This window comes from Protomyctophum parallelum (genome assembly GCF_964188405.1).
Source record: "Protomyctophum parallelum genome assembly, chromosome: 8".
Taxonomy (NCBI): Eukaryota; Metazoa; Chordata; class Actinopteri; order Myctophiformes; family Myctophidae; genus Protomyctophum; species Protomyctophum parallelum.
This window is the reverse complement of record NC_139703.1, coordinates 49,396,469-49,411,016: the sequence shown is the minus strand read 5'-3', so window position 1 is coordinate 49,411,016 and position 14,548 is coordinate 49,396,469. Positions and strand designations below refer to the sequence as shown.

The 14,548-nt window shown below is 43.2% G+C and overlaps 1 protein-coding gene across 1 annotated transcript; it reads right to left on the bottom strand.

The window, feature by feature from the left end:
- Positions 1–6,093: 6,093 nt before the first annotated feature.
- LOC310863863 (keratin, type II cytoskeletal 8-like) lies at positions 6,094–14,135 on the bottom strand. Its single transcript, XM_083772371.1, has 9 exons — positions 13,579–14,135; positions 11,514–11,722; positions 11,112–11,172; positions 10,463–10,558; positions 9,954–10,118; positions 8,085–8,210; positions 7,702–7,922; positions 7,542–7,582; positions 6,094–7,333 (listed from the first exon to the last, which is right to left on the bottom strand). Exons 1-9 carry the CDS (start codon positions 14,059–14,061, stop codon positions 6,852–6,854), a joined length of 1,884 nt encoding a protein of 627 aa, XP_083628497.1. The 5' UTR covers positions 14,062–14,135; the 3' UTR covers positions 6,094–6,851.
- Between the last annotated feature and the right edge of the window lie 413 nt (positions 14,136–14,548).

Below are 14,548 nucleotides of genomic sequence, written 5' to 3'. Positions count from 1 at the left end.
TGCATACGTGGAAAATAAGATATGCTACAGTATGCAACCAGAGTGGAGCTGTTATTCATGTTCAGCAGTGTCTTCATGTAATCATGTATAAGCATGTTTAATTGCATTATAGTTAACGTGATTATTTATTTATTTAGTTTTTCTATGACCTAAATGTTTAAATGACCCCATGACCTTTCCTCTAGCACCACCCTCAGGCCAAAAGGTCAAACTCTGCAAGCATGATTCCTCATAATCGAACAGGCAGATTTCAGAATGAACCCCCAAGGAGCTGCCTCTTTGTCCACCATGTATTTCAACTTTTCCACTTAACCCATTCTGACCTGAGATCAGATTCATACGAGGTTTCCGCCGGACACACACTGGGTCTGATTAACCCATTCTGACCCGAGATCAGATTCTAAAAATGTCAGTCGCTCTTCGATTTTTCAAAAATAGCAGACCTACAAGCTCGTATCGCGCCACTCGGTGGCGCGATATGAGCTTGTAGATCTGCTATTTTTAAATAGCTAAAGCATAACATGATGCTGACACCAAAATGGGTGCCCGGTCAGAATGGGGTAAAATCTATTGTATTTATGATAATGCTGGACGTTAGTGTATATAATCAACATAACCTTTTGAGCATGTTGTGCGTTATAGCCTTTTATAAAGGAGCTGTATCAAGTCAATCAATTTCATGTTTTGTTCCTGTTCTGTAAAATGAAGGGTCCATTAACTCGTAACTGTCGAATGTGCCTTTATCAGTGCATGAGGACTAACTACCCCAACCCGCTTACCCTGAAAGGGGAAATTATATGCACATGTAATGTAATCTAAACTCTGATCATTAACTTTCTGCCACACCCTCGGTGCCACACCAAGAAGTGAGGTGTGTGTATGTGTGTGCACGCACCAGAGACGGAGAGAAAGACAAACAAGCAGACATGCAGTGTGTGTGCAAAGCACAGCCAGCCGTGCACAGTCTTTTGGGAGTGTGGGTACTCAAACTGAATTAAAATGAAAAAAACGAAAAACAATAAAAGCTGAAATAATATATTAGTATGTAATATAGACTGAATCGGACAACATAATCAGGACTAAGTAGGCCTAACAATTTAGAAACAAGAGAAGCTAAACAATCTTAGACAAATTTGTATATACTTTATATAGCTTTATATAGTAATGATTAAGAAACAAGCCCTACATTTTTTGACAGATTAGCCCATTAAAAAGCCATTCAACGGAACACTTTGGGGTGGAATAGCCTAGCCTTTCTTTGAGCCGTGCAGAGTGGAATCGCTCGGTTCTGCAAGAGATTTGCTAAGTGATTTACAATGAAAGGGCTCTTTATTTCATTGGGCTGGCATTCAGGCACTGGTGGCTCTTATGTGTGCATGTGGGTGTCACCAAAAAGGTTTGAACCCCACACAGTGATAGTGATAGTAGTAAGGCCCTAGTGTCCACAAATATAAGGACATCACTGATCACCTCAACCCCAAACCACTTCTGCATGCTGTTATGTCACAAACTGAACGGGGTAAATACAATTTGAGGGAGACTGGTTCACTTTCAACCACACAATGAGACATTGATCCATATGTCGAGCAGATACATGTGTCAGTGTCATAGGCTACGTGGAGAGAAGCATGTCATCTTGTTCTAAATCTTGTAATTGACATGTTAATATATCTGACCTCTCTCCCTGGATATCACATTTTCAGATTATGGCAATAATAATTGAACTGGCACAGAATGATGTGATATGAGTGTGGGGAGGCCTACTGTCTAGTGTCTACACAAACTCAGCTATGCAACACAGGCTGTATCTACAACCTGTCCAAACCCTAACTAATGTTATGTACACCCTCATTGGAGTATTTAGGGTGTGTTCCCCTCTCAGGGTAGGGCAGCCAGATCATAGATAAGATATACAGTATATTTTAACTGCGACTTATCTGCAGTTATGTAGAAAATGAGGGAAAACCACTCAGTCGAGCTTGATTTGGTTAGCTGTCAATCAGTGTCTGTACAGTGTCAGTTCATGTACATCACAGAACTGAAGATGAACATTCTTTCAAAACGAGTCAGTTACAACAGTGACAATGGCCATGGAACTCAACACCTACCAGCAACACTTTTCTGGCTAGGACATTGGTAACTATGTTATACAGTTTACAAATTACCAATGATCCACAATATACAGTAGACATTGTTAAATAAATAGGCATCCTTATCTACTGTATGAATTAAGGTACATTTGTGACACAGGAACACACATTCTCATTCTTGTTGTATATGGAAAAGTATTGTGGTGAAATGTTTGAAAATACACTAACATGAATCCAACATATTAATAGAAACCATATTGTGAAAACAAACAAATATTTGACAAAAGTCTAACCACCGATCCGACACAGGGGTAAGGGTTTGACACTATGGCAGGTAAATAAAATGTTGGGGCGTGTGGAGTTTGCTTTCAAGTTGCCCAAAATGCACATCTGGAGTGAGGAGTCTGAAAATCGGGACAACCCTAATTAAAAATGTAGTTTTTTTAGGGGTCTTGGCTTCATCTCTCTCACAGCTAAGGGGTCCTTGGCTTGAAAAACTTATAATGACTAGGGATGCACTGATCCGGCTTTTTGGCATTCGATACCGATTTCGATACATGGGGGTCCAGTATCTGCCGATACAGAGTACCGATCCGATACCCCCCACAAAGAAACGTAATAACCTATTAAGCTGTATGCCTCACTGTGTGGAGTCTGGAATCATTATTTTGTGTAAGGCAACATCAAGGCTTGACTTAAACATTACTTTCCCAACTTTGTAAAACAAAATGTAACAAACACAGATATAAATGCACTGAATTATTTATTAAATAACTGTGCAACAATTTTAGACCAGGTTAATGTGTGCGCAGGCTAGCCTGGCTGCATTCCACATGTTATACTGTCAATACTACACTGCTGTGTCACAGAGGAGGTAGAGTTGTTTTCATACTGTAATTACACATAATTATCGGATTGGATCGGATCGGATCGGATAATGGATCGGCCCATTTGCCACCAATACCCGATCTAGAATTTTTGCCTGGATCGGCGCCGATCTCCGATACGAGTATCGGATCGGTGCATCCCTAATAATGACCTTATCTTATCTAAAACAATGCACACAATTGTGTCAACCACAAAGTATGATTAATGACTTGTTGTGTTGTGGGTGTATGTACTGTATGTATAGTCCCAGCTTTTCCAGCTGCTTCAATTTGATGTGAAAGCAATGTGTGTTTTGTTTCCCACACTGAGAGTGAGACACACCTTAAACGAGCATCCAAATGCATATGTACATACAATGCACTCTGTTCCTTCTGATTGTGTTCCTCCTTCTGATTGTGTTCCTCTATCTGTCAGTGATCTCCAGCCCGAGCCAAGAGGAATTCAAACCCGTTTCTCAAGCTTTGAGACAGACTTAAAACACACACACACACACACACACACACACACACACACACACACACACACACACACACACGCAAATGTAGTCTATGGTATTATAAAATGAAAGTTGTCAGACAGTCTTGTACCATTTCTGTTGAATCATGTATGAACAAATCGAAGTTTAGACAAATTGACAGGGTAATGAATTGTATTGCCTGCGGTGTATCATGTCTTTAAGTGAAATTGAGCTGTTAAATCCGACAAGACGCTTTCATGGAGAGGGTTCAAAGATATAACAGTTTATTGCAAAAATAATTTAGCTGGCTCTTACATTTGCCCTACAGTATAAGAAGAAGTCAACTAAAGTGTCATGTCTGAACTGATTTACTGAGGAAATGCATATCAAGCAGGCCAAGCATGCCAGAGTTATTTTCAAGATTTTCTGGTTAAATTATGTTCAGGTTAGATATTCTGAGAGCTTTAGCGTAAACTAATCTGAGCGTTACATGTACATAAGTACTTCTGCATTTTGCGCAATTACAACATTTCTGTATTTATGCCCGTTTTAAAGTGAAAATGCACTGTGAGGTAGGTGTGAACATGTTTACTCTGCACTGCAGAGTGCCTTGAAGAAACAGAAACATTCGGTGGTCGCACAAGAGAAAAAACTAAAGCAACAGTTGACACCATTAAATGAATGGCATGCCATTAGTGCAGAGTCAACTTTGGGTTCGAGAACAAAAGGAAAAGTGATGTGCTCCGTCGTCAATCCATCACAGCAGCTCAGCAAAGCTTTTCTCATTTATCTTCAACTTAGGGTACACTTGTCACTTGTCTCCGTCAACACCCATGCCATGTGTACATTCAAACAAGCATATCTGATCCATCCAGTCCTTTCAATCAAACAGACAAAAATGCATTGTGTTTTGTTTTAGTTCCACCTCGGATTTGCCATAGCATACATACCATTCGTAGTCCAGTTCAAGCACTGTCATTTTGACAGTGGGGTATGGTTTGAGCTGGGTTTGTCATTGGCTGTAAGGAGAGCGTAGCGGTTGTTGTAATCTCTAAGTACTGGACCCTCGTCTGGTTTGACAGACGGGTAGTGCGTGCAGGCTGGGTGGTGTGTGATAATCCGGTTGAAGTATTCCTTCGGTACGGCGACTGTGGCGGCGTGCCCGGGAGAACAATAACGCTACACGAGACAGTATCATGCTAAAGGTACACAAAGTTTATTACACAAACAGGAACATATATAGTGCTGGATCATAATGACGTGACAACAAGATATGAGACATAATAACAGTTTTAAGTGGATCTGTTGTTACTAATCCGGCTGACTGTAGGTTTAACCACTTGAAATCCACCATCCATGTTTTGGGGGGAACATTAGCAAACAAAAATAACCGATCTACAAACTCACAGCGTGTCCTAAGATCAGCTATATTTGGTGAAGACATTTGTTGTAGCGAGGAAAAATCAGTCCAAGTACAGTTGCAACTCAGGTCAGTTTTGACAAAGAATGGAGGGTTTAACTTTAAGCAGACCTTTCAGCCCTGAAGCCTTTAAACACGGCTGAAAGACTGAACCCCTGACAGGGCAACGGACTGAAGATCAGCCTTCATCTCTCCTCCCCACAAACACAAACTTGATATAATATTATTTATAGTTGGTCACATTGTTCATCATTATGACTCAACCATAGAAACCGAAAAGGTTTGGCCTTGATTGTGCAAATAACATGTTACAAACTGTAGTCTTCTCAGCACTGATGATGAGATTATCTCTCTTGTTTTCCGGAAGGGTGGATTCGTCACACATTGTGTCTGGGACTTCACTTCGCCTAAAGGTGCAGCAGCATCAACATCCATGCTCTCTGTTCAGACTTGTTCCTGTTCAAAGCCCATAACCCCTCTTTCATAATCCATCATGGTAAATGAAAACCCTCTCGTTCATCACATTTATTACTTGTGTTTAACCACGATTTTAGAATGTCCCAGCCCTGAGTAAACACATGAGCACTTGTCCATGCACACGTGCGCATGCACGCCGCCTTTGACAGGGTTTATAACCCACCCATTGCTTCTGAAAATGTTCTGTGTTTACTCGACTTGTACATGCATGATAGGAAGTGTTTCAGTGATTTTGTGCAGAGTTTTCTTTTCTTGTCCTTGCCTCTAAATGTGCCACCGTTGTTTCCCAACAGTCTTGAAAAAGAGAATTAAGTGGTAGTGGTGGAACATTCTCTGGCATTTGATCAGTTCTTGTTCTCTTGTTATTGTGGAAAATGCTGTCAATCTCTTATGCAGGCTGTTCATCACCTTCTCACAACTGAAATAGGCTATTACATACGGCATACTCAAGTGTATGTACATCTAAAATCTAAAGGGTCACGATTCCTTTCTGCATATAAAATGGTGATGTCTCACACAGGCTAGGTAAATAGACTGGAATGTAATTACTAATATGACTCCTCGGGCAGAATTTTAAAGTAGTATCTTTCAGCAATGTTCTCTGCTTTACTTTCCTGTCATTATGTCATATGACAAATGATGATTGCATTTTGTTCCCACAAAAAAGATTGATGATGAAGTGAGTTTCCAAATAGGTGTTATGGAAGACCTTCGGTGAAACATAGCTGACTAAATCAGAATACAACGAGAGACCATGAAACTTAATGTTTGGTGAGGATTTATTGTTGGAGAAATAGGACAGCACTGAGCAGACATTGCTGACAACAGTCCACCAGGACAAAAGCTCCTTCACAGTGTATTGTTTTTTTGGGAGGGCATGCAGTGATATGAAGAAATTGCCATTTCTATTATACATTTCATTGTAAGCCTCCTGTTACAGCAGGTTCAGCATAACAATGGTTTAATTTCCGCCACATAAATCCCATGGAAGCCCATTAACAGCAGTAGTGTCATTGCAGTGTCAGTGTTTGCAGAAAATACAACAGCAGTGCTTTGCATGGTTCTAAAGGCAAGAAGAGCAAACAGCAGAGGAAAGAATGTACAACATTGACACCTGCTGGACTTTGGAGTGTCAGTGCACAGAACACTGCGATAGTAAAGACCCACACTGGAGTGTCAGTGCACAGAACACTGCGATAGTAAAGACCCACACTGGCAGTGCATGTTTGACAGTGAATAACGTCTGTAACTAGGCAGGTCTTTAGAGACCTAAAGTAGGCCTACAACTCATCCCGTAAACATCCATATTAGGATGGCATTGAAGCAAGAAAAAGACAACTTGAACCTGGGTTTTCGGCACATTATATGCATCAGATCCATTCTTTGGTACCCTGTGTCAAATTAATTGCATGGGATAGGTAATGTGTGTTATTTTAATCTAGTTCCTGATGCTAAAACAGATCGGCAAACCAAAACTCATCAACAGACCGTTTCGTTTTCGTTTCGTTTTCGTTTCGCTTCACTCTTTCGCCTCAGCCTCCGCCTCCTCTTCCGACTCCGACTCTGCTTCTGCCTTCACCTCCGCCTGCTCTACAGCACTGACAGCTGGTTCCTCCACCGGAGGACACACTGATACCTCTGGAGGACACACTGATACCTCTGGAGGACACACTGATACCTCTGGAGGACACACCGATACCATCGGAGGACACACTACTGGTTCCCTCTCCATCGCCTTCTCCATCGTCTTGACCACAACGGTTTCGGTCTTGGTAACTGCTGCTTGGTAGGAGCTGTTGCTGGTCATGGTGCTGGCCTTGCTGCTGGCCACAGAGCTGGCCTTATTGCTGAACGCGCCGTTGGCCATGTGGCTCTTCATTGACCCCTCAAGGCCACCGAAAGAAGTGCTGCTGGCTTTGACTCCACCATAAGAGGCACTGAGATTATAGGAGGGGGTGCGATTCGTTTCCAGGCCATAGGCGTTGTAGTTGCTTTTCATTGCTGCATGTTAAGTAGACAGAAAAAAGACAGAAATGTGAATGGTGATGCACACTACTGAGTGTAAAGGGCAGCATCAGAAATAGAATAGGATTCAGGTTAAATACTGTTGAAGTTTCCTTTTAAGTTATATTTAGTATGCACGGCATGATCAACATGAGCCTGTTGTGACAAAAAAACCCAGCAAAGCAGCACAAGAGCATGAACTTACAGGTCTGTTTGGACACACTGGTCTTGATTCCTGTTGCCAACCTGTAAAGAAACAAAAGGAGAGAGACGGAGGAAAAAAAATGTGTGAAATAAGAATTATTAGGCCTATAATTATTTCTCATATAGCACTCATATATGGCATGTGTGTGTCTAACTCCCACCTGTCCTCCTCTCCCTCAAGTAGTTTCCTGTAGGTGGCGATCTCAATGTCCAGCGCCAGCTTGACGTTCATCAGTTCCTGGTACTGACGCACCTGCAGAGCCATGTCCTGCTTAGCTCTCTGCAGAGCTGCTTCCAAATCTCTGATGCGGAGTCTGGCATCCTTCACTGCCAGTTCACCACGCTCCTCAGCCTCCGCGATCTGGGCTTCCAAGCTGTTTCTCTAAAATGAAAATAAGGAGGAGACAGAGAAAAGGTCATTAGGAAGTGTGATTTCTGCTACAGTAGCCTACATGTTGGCAAGGGACAAAGTTCTGAAGCCAGACCAGAGTTAGAGACGACAAGAACCGATGAAAAACTGAAACATTTCCTGAATGCTCCTCACCTGTGACTTTACATTGTCAATCTCAGACTGAAGTCTCAAGATCTTGCGGTTCATGTCAGAAATCTCTGCCTTTGAGGATTTCAGGTCATCCCCATATTTTCCTACCGACTGCTGCATTTCCGCATACTGTGACATACAGGGGAACATCATAGAAGATCACTTAGCACATGGTAATTAATATGACGAGATGCATATATTTTGCACATTTTTTCCTATCCTATAAAGACACCCACAGTTTCCTACACTATTTATTATATCAGAGAGGCACCCAGAGCATGGGTGGGGGTCTCAGTCCCTTGCTGAATTTGACAGACCAGATGCAGTACTAGTCACGCTCCAGTCACTATAGTTCACAGTTGGAATAATGCACCCACCTGTGAAGGGCAAGCTTTGGCCTCTCAACCTACAACACTGACATCACTGAAATGTGACACACTTTGTATGGTGTGGGGTGTCGCTAGGCAACCACCCGCCAGGTAAGAGTAAGAGCCCAGACAGCCAGTGGGGAGGAGGCAGAGCACGGCCAAGGGGGACACGCCCACTCGGCCTCGTCATCGGCCAGACGTACTACCCAGCCTATCTGTTGGCTCAAGGCCAAGTGCGCCTATTGGCCCAAGTCCAAGTGCACTCGCCCACGCCAGGCTAAAAAGGAAGCGATGTCTGCCCCTGCTCTCATTTCCCCACTGACAGCTGACAGGGACAGTTCGGAGATGCCTGGCGGTAAGCGACACCTCACCCTCTCACACCACACCAGACATATACCGTATACCTGAGCATGAAACTAAAACGCCTGTTCTCCTCCTGTAGGTAACCCGCTACCCCGGACGAATGAACAGCGATAACACTTCCTCCTCCCCGGGAGAATATTGACAGCCCCTGTCAAAACCCGGGGACAGAGTGATATAGTAATAGTGGCGCACTAAGCCCGGTAGGGAAGCGATCCCTACCCAAACCCCCGCCAGAGAAGAGGCGGTGTTTTTTTGTTATAATTGACATTTGAGTTATACCTTTGACGCCACGCACGGAAGAGTGCATCTGAATATAATAAACGGCCGTGCCGGCCCAGTTTGAACACTGCCTTGTTTTGGTGTCCGCTCAGTATCCACAATGGTCATGTAATGTTTGGCTGAGCTCCATGTCGTCATGTTCATGTGTTCCTGTTTAGAAGTAGAGTAAACCGGTAGTAGAGATCGGCCCCTGGTGGCCTGGTTCATGTTTTAACTTTTTATATAAGTTGTTAAGTTGTAACCAGGGGGGCAGTCAGCCAGATATTTCGTGAAGCCTCATTTGAAATCGGTAGTTCATATAATGGCCTGTTGTGGCACTGGACTGGACCCAAAAAGCCCCATAGCTCCATAGAGGCCCATGTATTTTGGCCCAACTTCACCTAGACTGTATTACCTTAATAAACATGGTCATGAATACTTTCTTCTTCCAGTCACTAGTTTAAAGTCTCATTTCTAATGTCATAATATTCTTTTTGGAAAATTATGGTCCCATTAATTAAAAAAAATGACCATAAAGTCGCGTATGTTCTGAGGGGCGTGGCTACCGTTACAGTCTATGATCGGGATTCCCCTCCCACTCGAGTCAAAATAAAAACCAACGGAGAAGAAGGGGGGAAGTCCCGCCTCGTTGTCTGGGCCAGCAAATGGCCAGCTGGTCCAAAACGGAGCCAGCCAATGGCCAGCTGGTCCAAAACGGATCTAGAAAGATGGCGATTTACAGTGCATTAGAATGCAAGGGATTTCAGGCTTCATTTTACGTTCATGTTAGACCCGGGGAACGCTTTGTCCATATTTTTTACAGTCTATGGTTGTAACCTTACTATAGTAACATTACTAGCACTGGACACAGAGATCACCTCACCTTAGTCTGGTACCACGTCTCGGCCTCGGCTCTGCTGCGGTTAGCGACTTCCTCGTACTGAGCGCGCACTTCAGCCACGATGGCGTCCATGTCCAGGTTACGGCTGTTGTCCATCTCGACCACCACCGATGTGTCCTTGATCTGGCTCTGCAGCTCGTGGATCTCCTACAACACATCATTTCAACCTTTCTTTATAGTCTACATTGAAGAAAATGATTTATTTCATTGATTGATTGATTGATTGATTGATTGATTGAAAACTGTATTAACAGTTTTGTAGAATAAGCACAGGAAAGCATAGTTCAATACAAGGTCTGCTAAGAGGATTAAAAAGACCCCCAAAGAGCACTAAGGCTTGTTTTTACATTGTGGTCCTCCGTCTTCAATTAATCAGAAATATGATTTGTGTTGCACACAAATCAAAACTGTGACCCATTTTCCCTTTGTATCATTTCACCCTTCAAGTGGAACATGAAATGGGAATATAAACATTAAACGGGGATCTTTACCACTTCATAGACCTGCCTCAGGAACTCAATCTCATCAGAAAGGCAGTCCATTTTGGCCTCCAATTCCACTTTGATCATGTAGGCTGCGTCTGTGTCCTGGGTGGGGGAAAAACAACACAAACATTGACAATATTAATTCGTTGTCAGCAGCACTAAAGCATGAGCTAGAATTGAGCAATTGTGTGCCTTTGCTTTGCTTAAAGGCCCAATCCTGGATTTAAATGAACATAATGCAGGTTTAAAGGAGCAACTTGGACACTCAGGCATGAAGGAAGCATGAGTTCAAGTCCGTTGCTCTCCCCGTGTCTAGGTTGGCGGAGGGTGTGTACTGTGTAGAGCCCAGGATCACATTTGTAGATGGAAAATATATGATATTCTTGGAATATTCTTACCTTACCCTTCATAAATGAACTAAATATATGTTTTACTCCATTGTTTCCAAACATTACCAACATAAACAGATAAATAACCCAAAATATATCGTATCGTATCGTATCGTATCGTATCAAGATCGTTAACAATACAAACGTGTCTCCACTGCTACTTTGTTGGTGGTGCCTCCCATTTGTTTACATTTTGATCACAGATTGAACCTTTAAAGCTTAATTAGAGTTCTGACTCCATGAACGTCATTGCAAACTGAACAGACCTTCTTTACGAGGACAAAGTTGTTCTCACACTCATTGCGTTTGTTGATCTCATCTTCATACCTGGGAAAGATGAGAAAATATAATGAAGCAAATGTTCCTCCTGTCATTTCCGAATGTCTCAGTTGAAATAAATCAGATTATTATTATTTGGCAGGTCAATAGCCTAGTTATAGATAAGAAAACTAAATCTACATTATCCCATTCTGACCGGGCACCCATTTTGGTGTCAGCATCATGTCATGCTTTAGCTATTTAAAAATAGCAGATCTACAAGCTCATATCGCGCCACCGAGTGGCGCGATACGAGCTTGTAGGTCTGCTATTTTTGAAAAATCGAAGAGCGACTGACATTTTTAGAATCTGATCTCAGGTCAGAATGGGTTAACCCATAACCAACTCACTTGATTTTGAAGTCCTCAACCTGGCCCTTCATGTGGTACAGATCTGACTCCAGTCGATGCTTCTCGTTGCCGAGGCCGTCCAGCTGTTTACGCAGGTTGCAAATGTAGGCTTCGAACATGGAATCGACGTTGGAGCGGGAGGTGGTCTGTTCCTGCAGGAGCTTCCACTTGGTCTCCAGCATTTTGTTCTGCTGCTCCAGGAAACGCACCTGGAAAGACACAGACAATGGAATGAATCATAGTGAATGTCCTAAATAATATGTACAGATTAAGATAAATAAGAACAAAATCTTAAGTGGTTGATTTTACAACCTCATATATTTAAATTAACACTGTTTATGACGTTATTTATCCCTCAGGAAATTTGTTGTAGTGGAAAAAGCAAGAGTTTTAAAGTCAAAATTACGTAAAATATTGTATGTTATTTTAAGTACGAAGTAAGCAAAAGAGTACAAGAGAAACTGTGCCATATTCAATTTTCTTACTGTATGCATAATTATCTGTTATTGGGTGGGTGTTAGGATTGGGGGGGGGGGGGGGTGAACTGAAGGATGGATAAGACCATATAGGACAGTGAATGGAAGGTATTATAACCATGACAAGCCAATACATTCTCAGTAAAATGATAAACACATGTGGGACGCTACAGAAGGAATGTACAGCATTGTGTACAGTATGGCAGACACAGATGGGCGTGCATCAACTGTGCAGAGCTGGAAGAATGGGTTTATTGTATTTATTCGTCTTTCTATAATTCTGTTTATAGTACAAAGAGAATGCATGGGTATCACTATCAGAACTAAAAGAAAACTACGCCAAAGACTGTAGGCTATTGGTGTATTTATTGCCGACTGTTTTGGCCTAGTTATTTCAAATCCAACTCTCTCCAAATGTCACAGTAATTAAAATCTAGCTGCTCCATTCCATCCCATAATTACTTACTGTGTTTCAACACAGAGTGGCACTGTTTCACAATATTGGTACAATTCCCGTCTTTACAACTTTGTACATTTTGTTCAGAGACCCTGGCCTGGGTGGGGTAGTGCTTCCACTCAGCAAACAATGATTGTGTGTGTGTGTGTGTGTGTGTGTGTGTGTGTGTGTGTGTGTGTGTGTGTGTGTGTGTGTGTGTGTGTGTGTGTGTGTGTGTGTGTGTGTGTGTGTGTGGGTGCAGGGTGTGCCTGTAATAAAGTTGTCCTTTGCTTTACAACTTCATTTTTTTGCAAGATAGTATAAGGCAAAGGTAATTTACTTATGGTTTAACCTGTCATTGCTCCTATGATGCTCTCATTAACGAGGGGCCCCACTAAGGTATGTAGTGCAATGAGAGATTGGTATAAAGAACAGTGTTACCTTGTCTTGGGATGGACGTGACAGCTCTGTCATCGATCTCAACTCTTATCTCTGTTTGATTATGGATGCATGGTAACAACAATGTATGCATTGATCTATGCCATCGCCTTATAAGGCAGACAAGAAAACCTCACCATATACAGTAGGCTTCTACAATTCCTAGTGCAGTATATAAGACAATGTACAGATCACCAAGCTAGTCCTCTGAAGAGATACGGAATAAGATCAGCTGATTTAACAACAGCTTGTCTTACTTGTTTTAAACCCTCTCACCCCTGCCACTCCCACTCTTTATACAGTAGTTCTCAGGAAACTCCTGATGGTTAGCGTAAAAATAGCACGCCTACTGCAGCTTTACCCTCGGGGGACAATGAAATAGCACATCTGCCACACTGTTTACTTTCATAACCTCTGGATATTGTTTATCGTATTGCAGGATATTGTGTACGTTACGAGATACCCGCTCCACCAAGGCTTACACAGAGAAGCATGCTGTTTTGGTTTCAATCCAGTTTGTACAAATTTCAAAGATGCTCTCTCAGGATATTACTTTTCCATCACCTTGAGCTATTGATTTTGAATTACAGGTAGTTCAGTGACGGTTCTGTGATATTGAAGTGTTTTCTATGCTGTGTGCATTGAGGACCTTTCAGGTAACTGATGGAGCCAACTAACACAACACTGGAACCCCCAGACACATGAAACCACTCACCTTGTCAATGAAGGAGGCAAAGCGATTGTTGAGGGTCTTGATCTGTTCTTTCTCATGGGTGCGGACCGTCTGTATGTTGGGGTCGATCTCCAGGTTCAGGGGGGCCAGGAGGCTCTTGTTCACTGTCACAGCGGTGATGGGGGCTACCATTCCATTGGCCATGCCACCTGCCATGCCCAGGCCCATCCCGCCACCCATACCCATATACCCAAACTCTACTGCGCCGCCTCTTTGGCTGGACCCACCGGCCGCATAGCCCCCGGCCACCTTGAGCCCCCCAAATCCCATGCCACCACCACTGCTTGCCCCCACGCCCCCGTAGGAGCTGCGGACGGTGTAGCTCTGCCTGCCACTGCCAACACTGCGGCCCCCATAGCCGGAGAAGGAGCGGCTGCTGAAGCCCTGGGACGGGCCCTGCATGCCCCCGGCGGAGCTGGACCTGGTGGAGTATGTGGTGGTCTTCACAGCGGCTCTGGTAGACATGGTTTGCAGACGGATCCTACAGCACTGGGCTGGTGTTAGTGGAAGCTGCTGGGAGACGCTGCAGAACAGATAGACCCACCCTGGTCCCTGGCTCCCTTTTATCAGAGCAGGGGAGGTACTGAGGCACAGCGTGATTGGCCAGTGTGTCTAGCAGGCGTGAGGGGGGGGGGAGGGAGGGGAGGAGAAAGATGGGGTAATGGTCCAGGAAAGAAAAGAAGGGAGAGAAAAAAAAGAGAATCGTGTTACACATTTACAGCACATGGAATAGTGCACTGCACTATTCTTACATAACACACGGTCTGCCAGACTCTGGGAAGCTACAGTACGGAGTGGAAACTAAAAGTTGAGTTTTCTGCTTCCAGAAAACTTTTGAGCTGTGCTTGCTGATTGTGAACTATAAGGTTGTGTATAGCATATTAACAGATGATATGATAGCTGTAATCTGTGCTGTAATGTTGTACATTAAACTGTGTTTACATTTAGCATA

Coding starts and splice junctions, on each gene's coding strand:
- LOC310863863 (XM_083772371.1), bottom strand. CDS start 14,061: ATGTCTACCAGAGCCGCTGTGAAGACCACCACATACTCCACCAGGTCC. Junction 10,119..10,462: donor TGAGGCAGGTCTATGAAGTG/GTAAAGATCCCC, acceptor GATGTGTTGTAG/GAGATCCACGAGCTGCAGAG. Junction 8,211..9,953: donor AGACGTGGTACCAGACTAAG/GTGAGGTGATCT, acceptor TGTATGTCACAG/TATGCGGAAATGCAGCAGTC.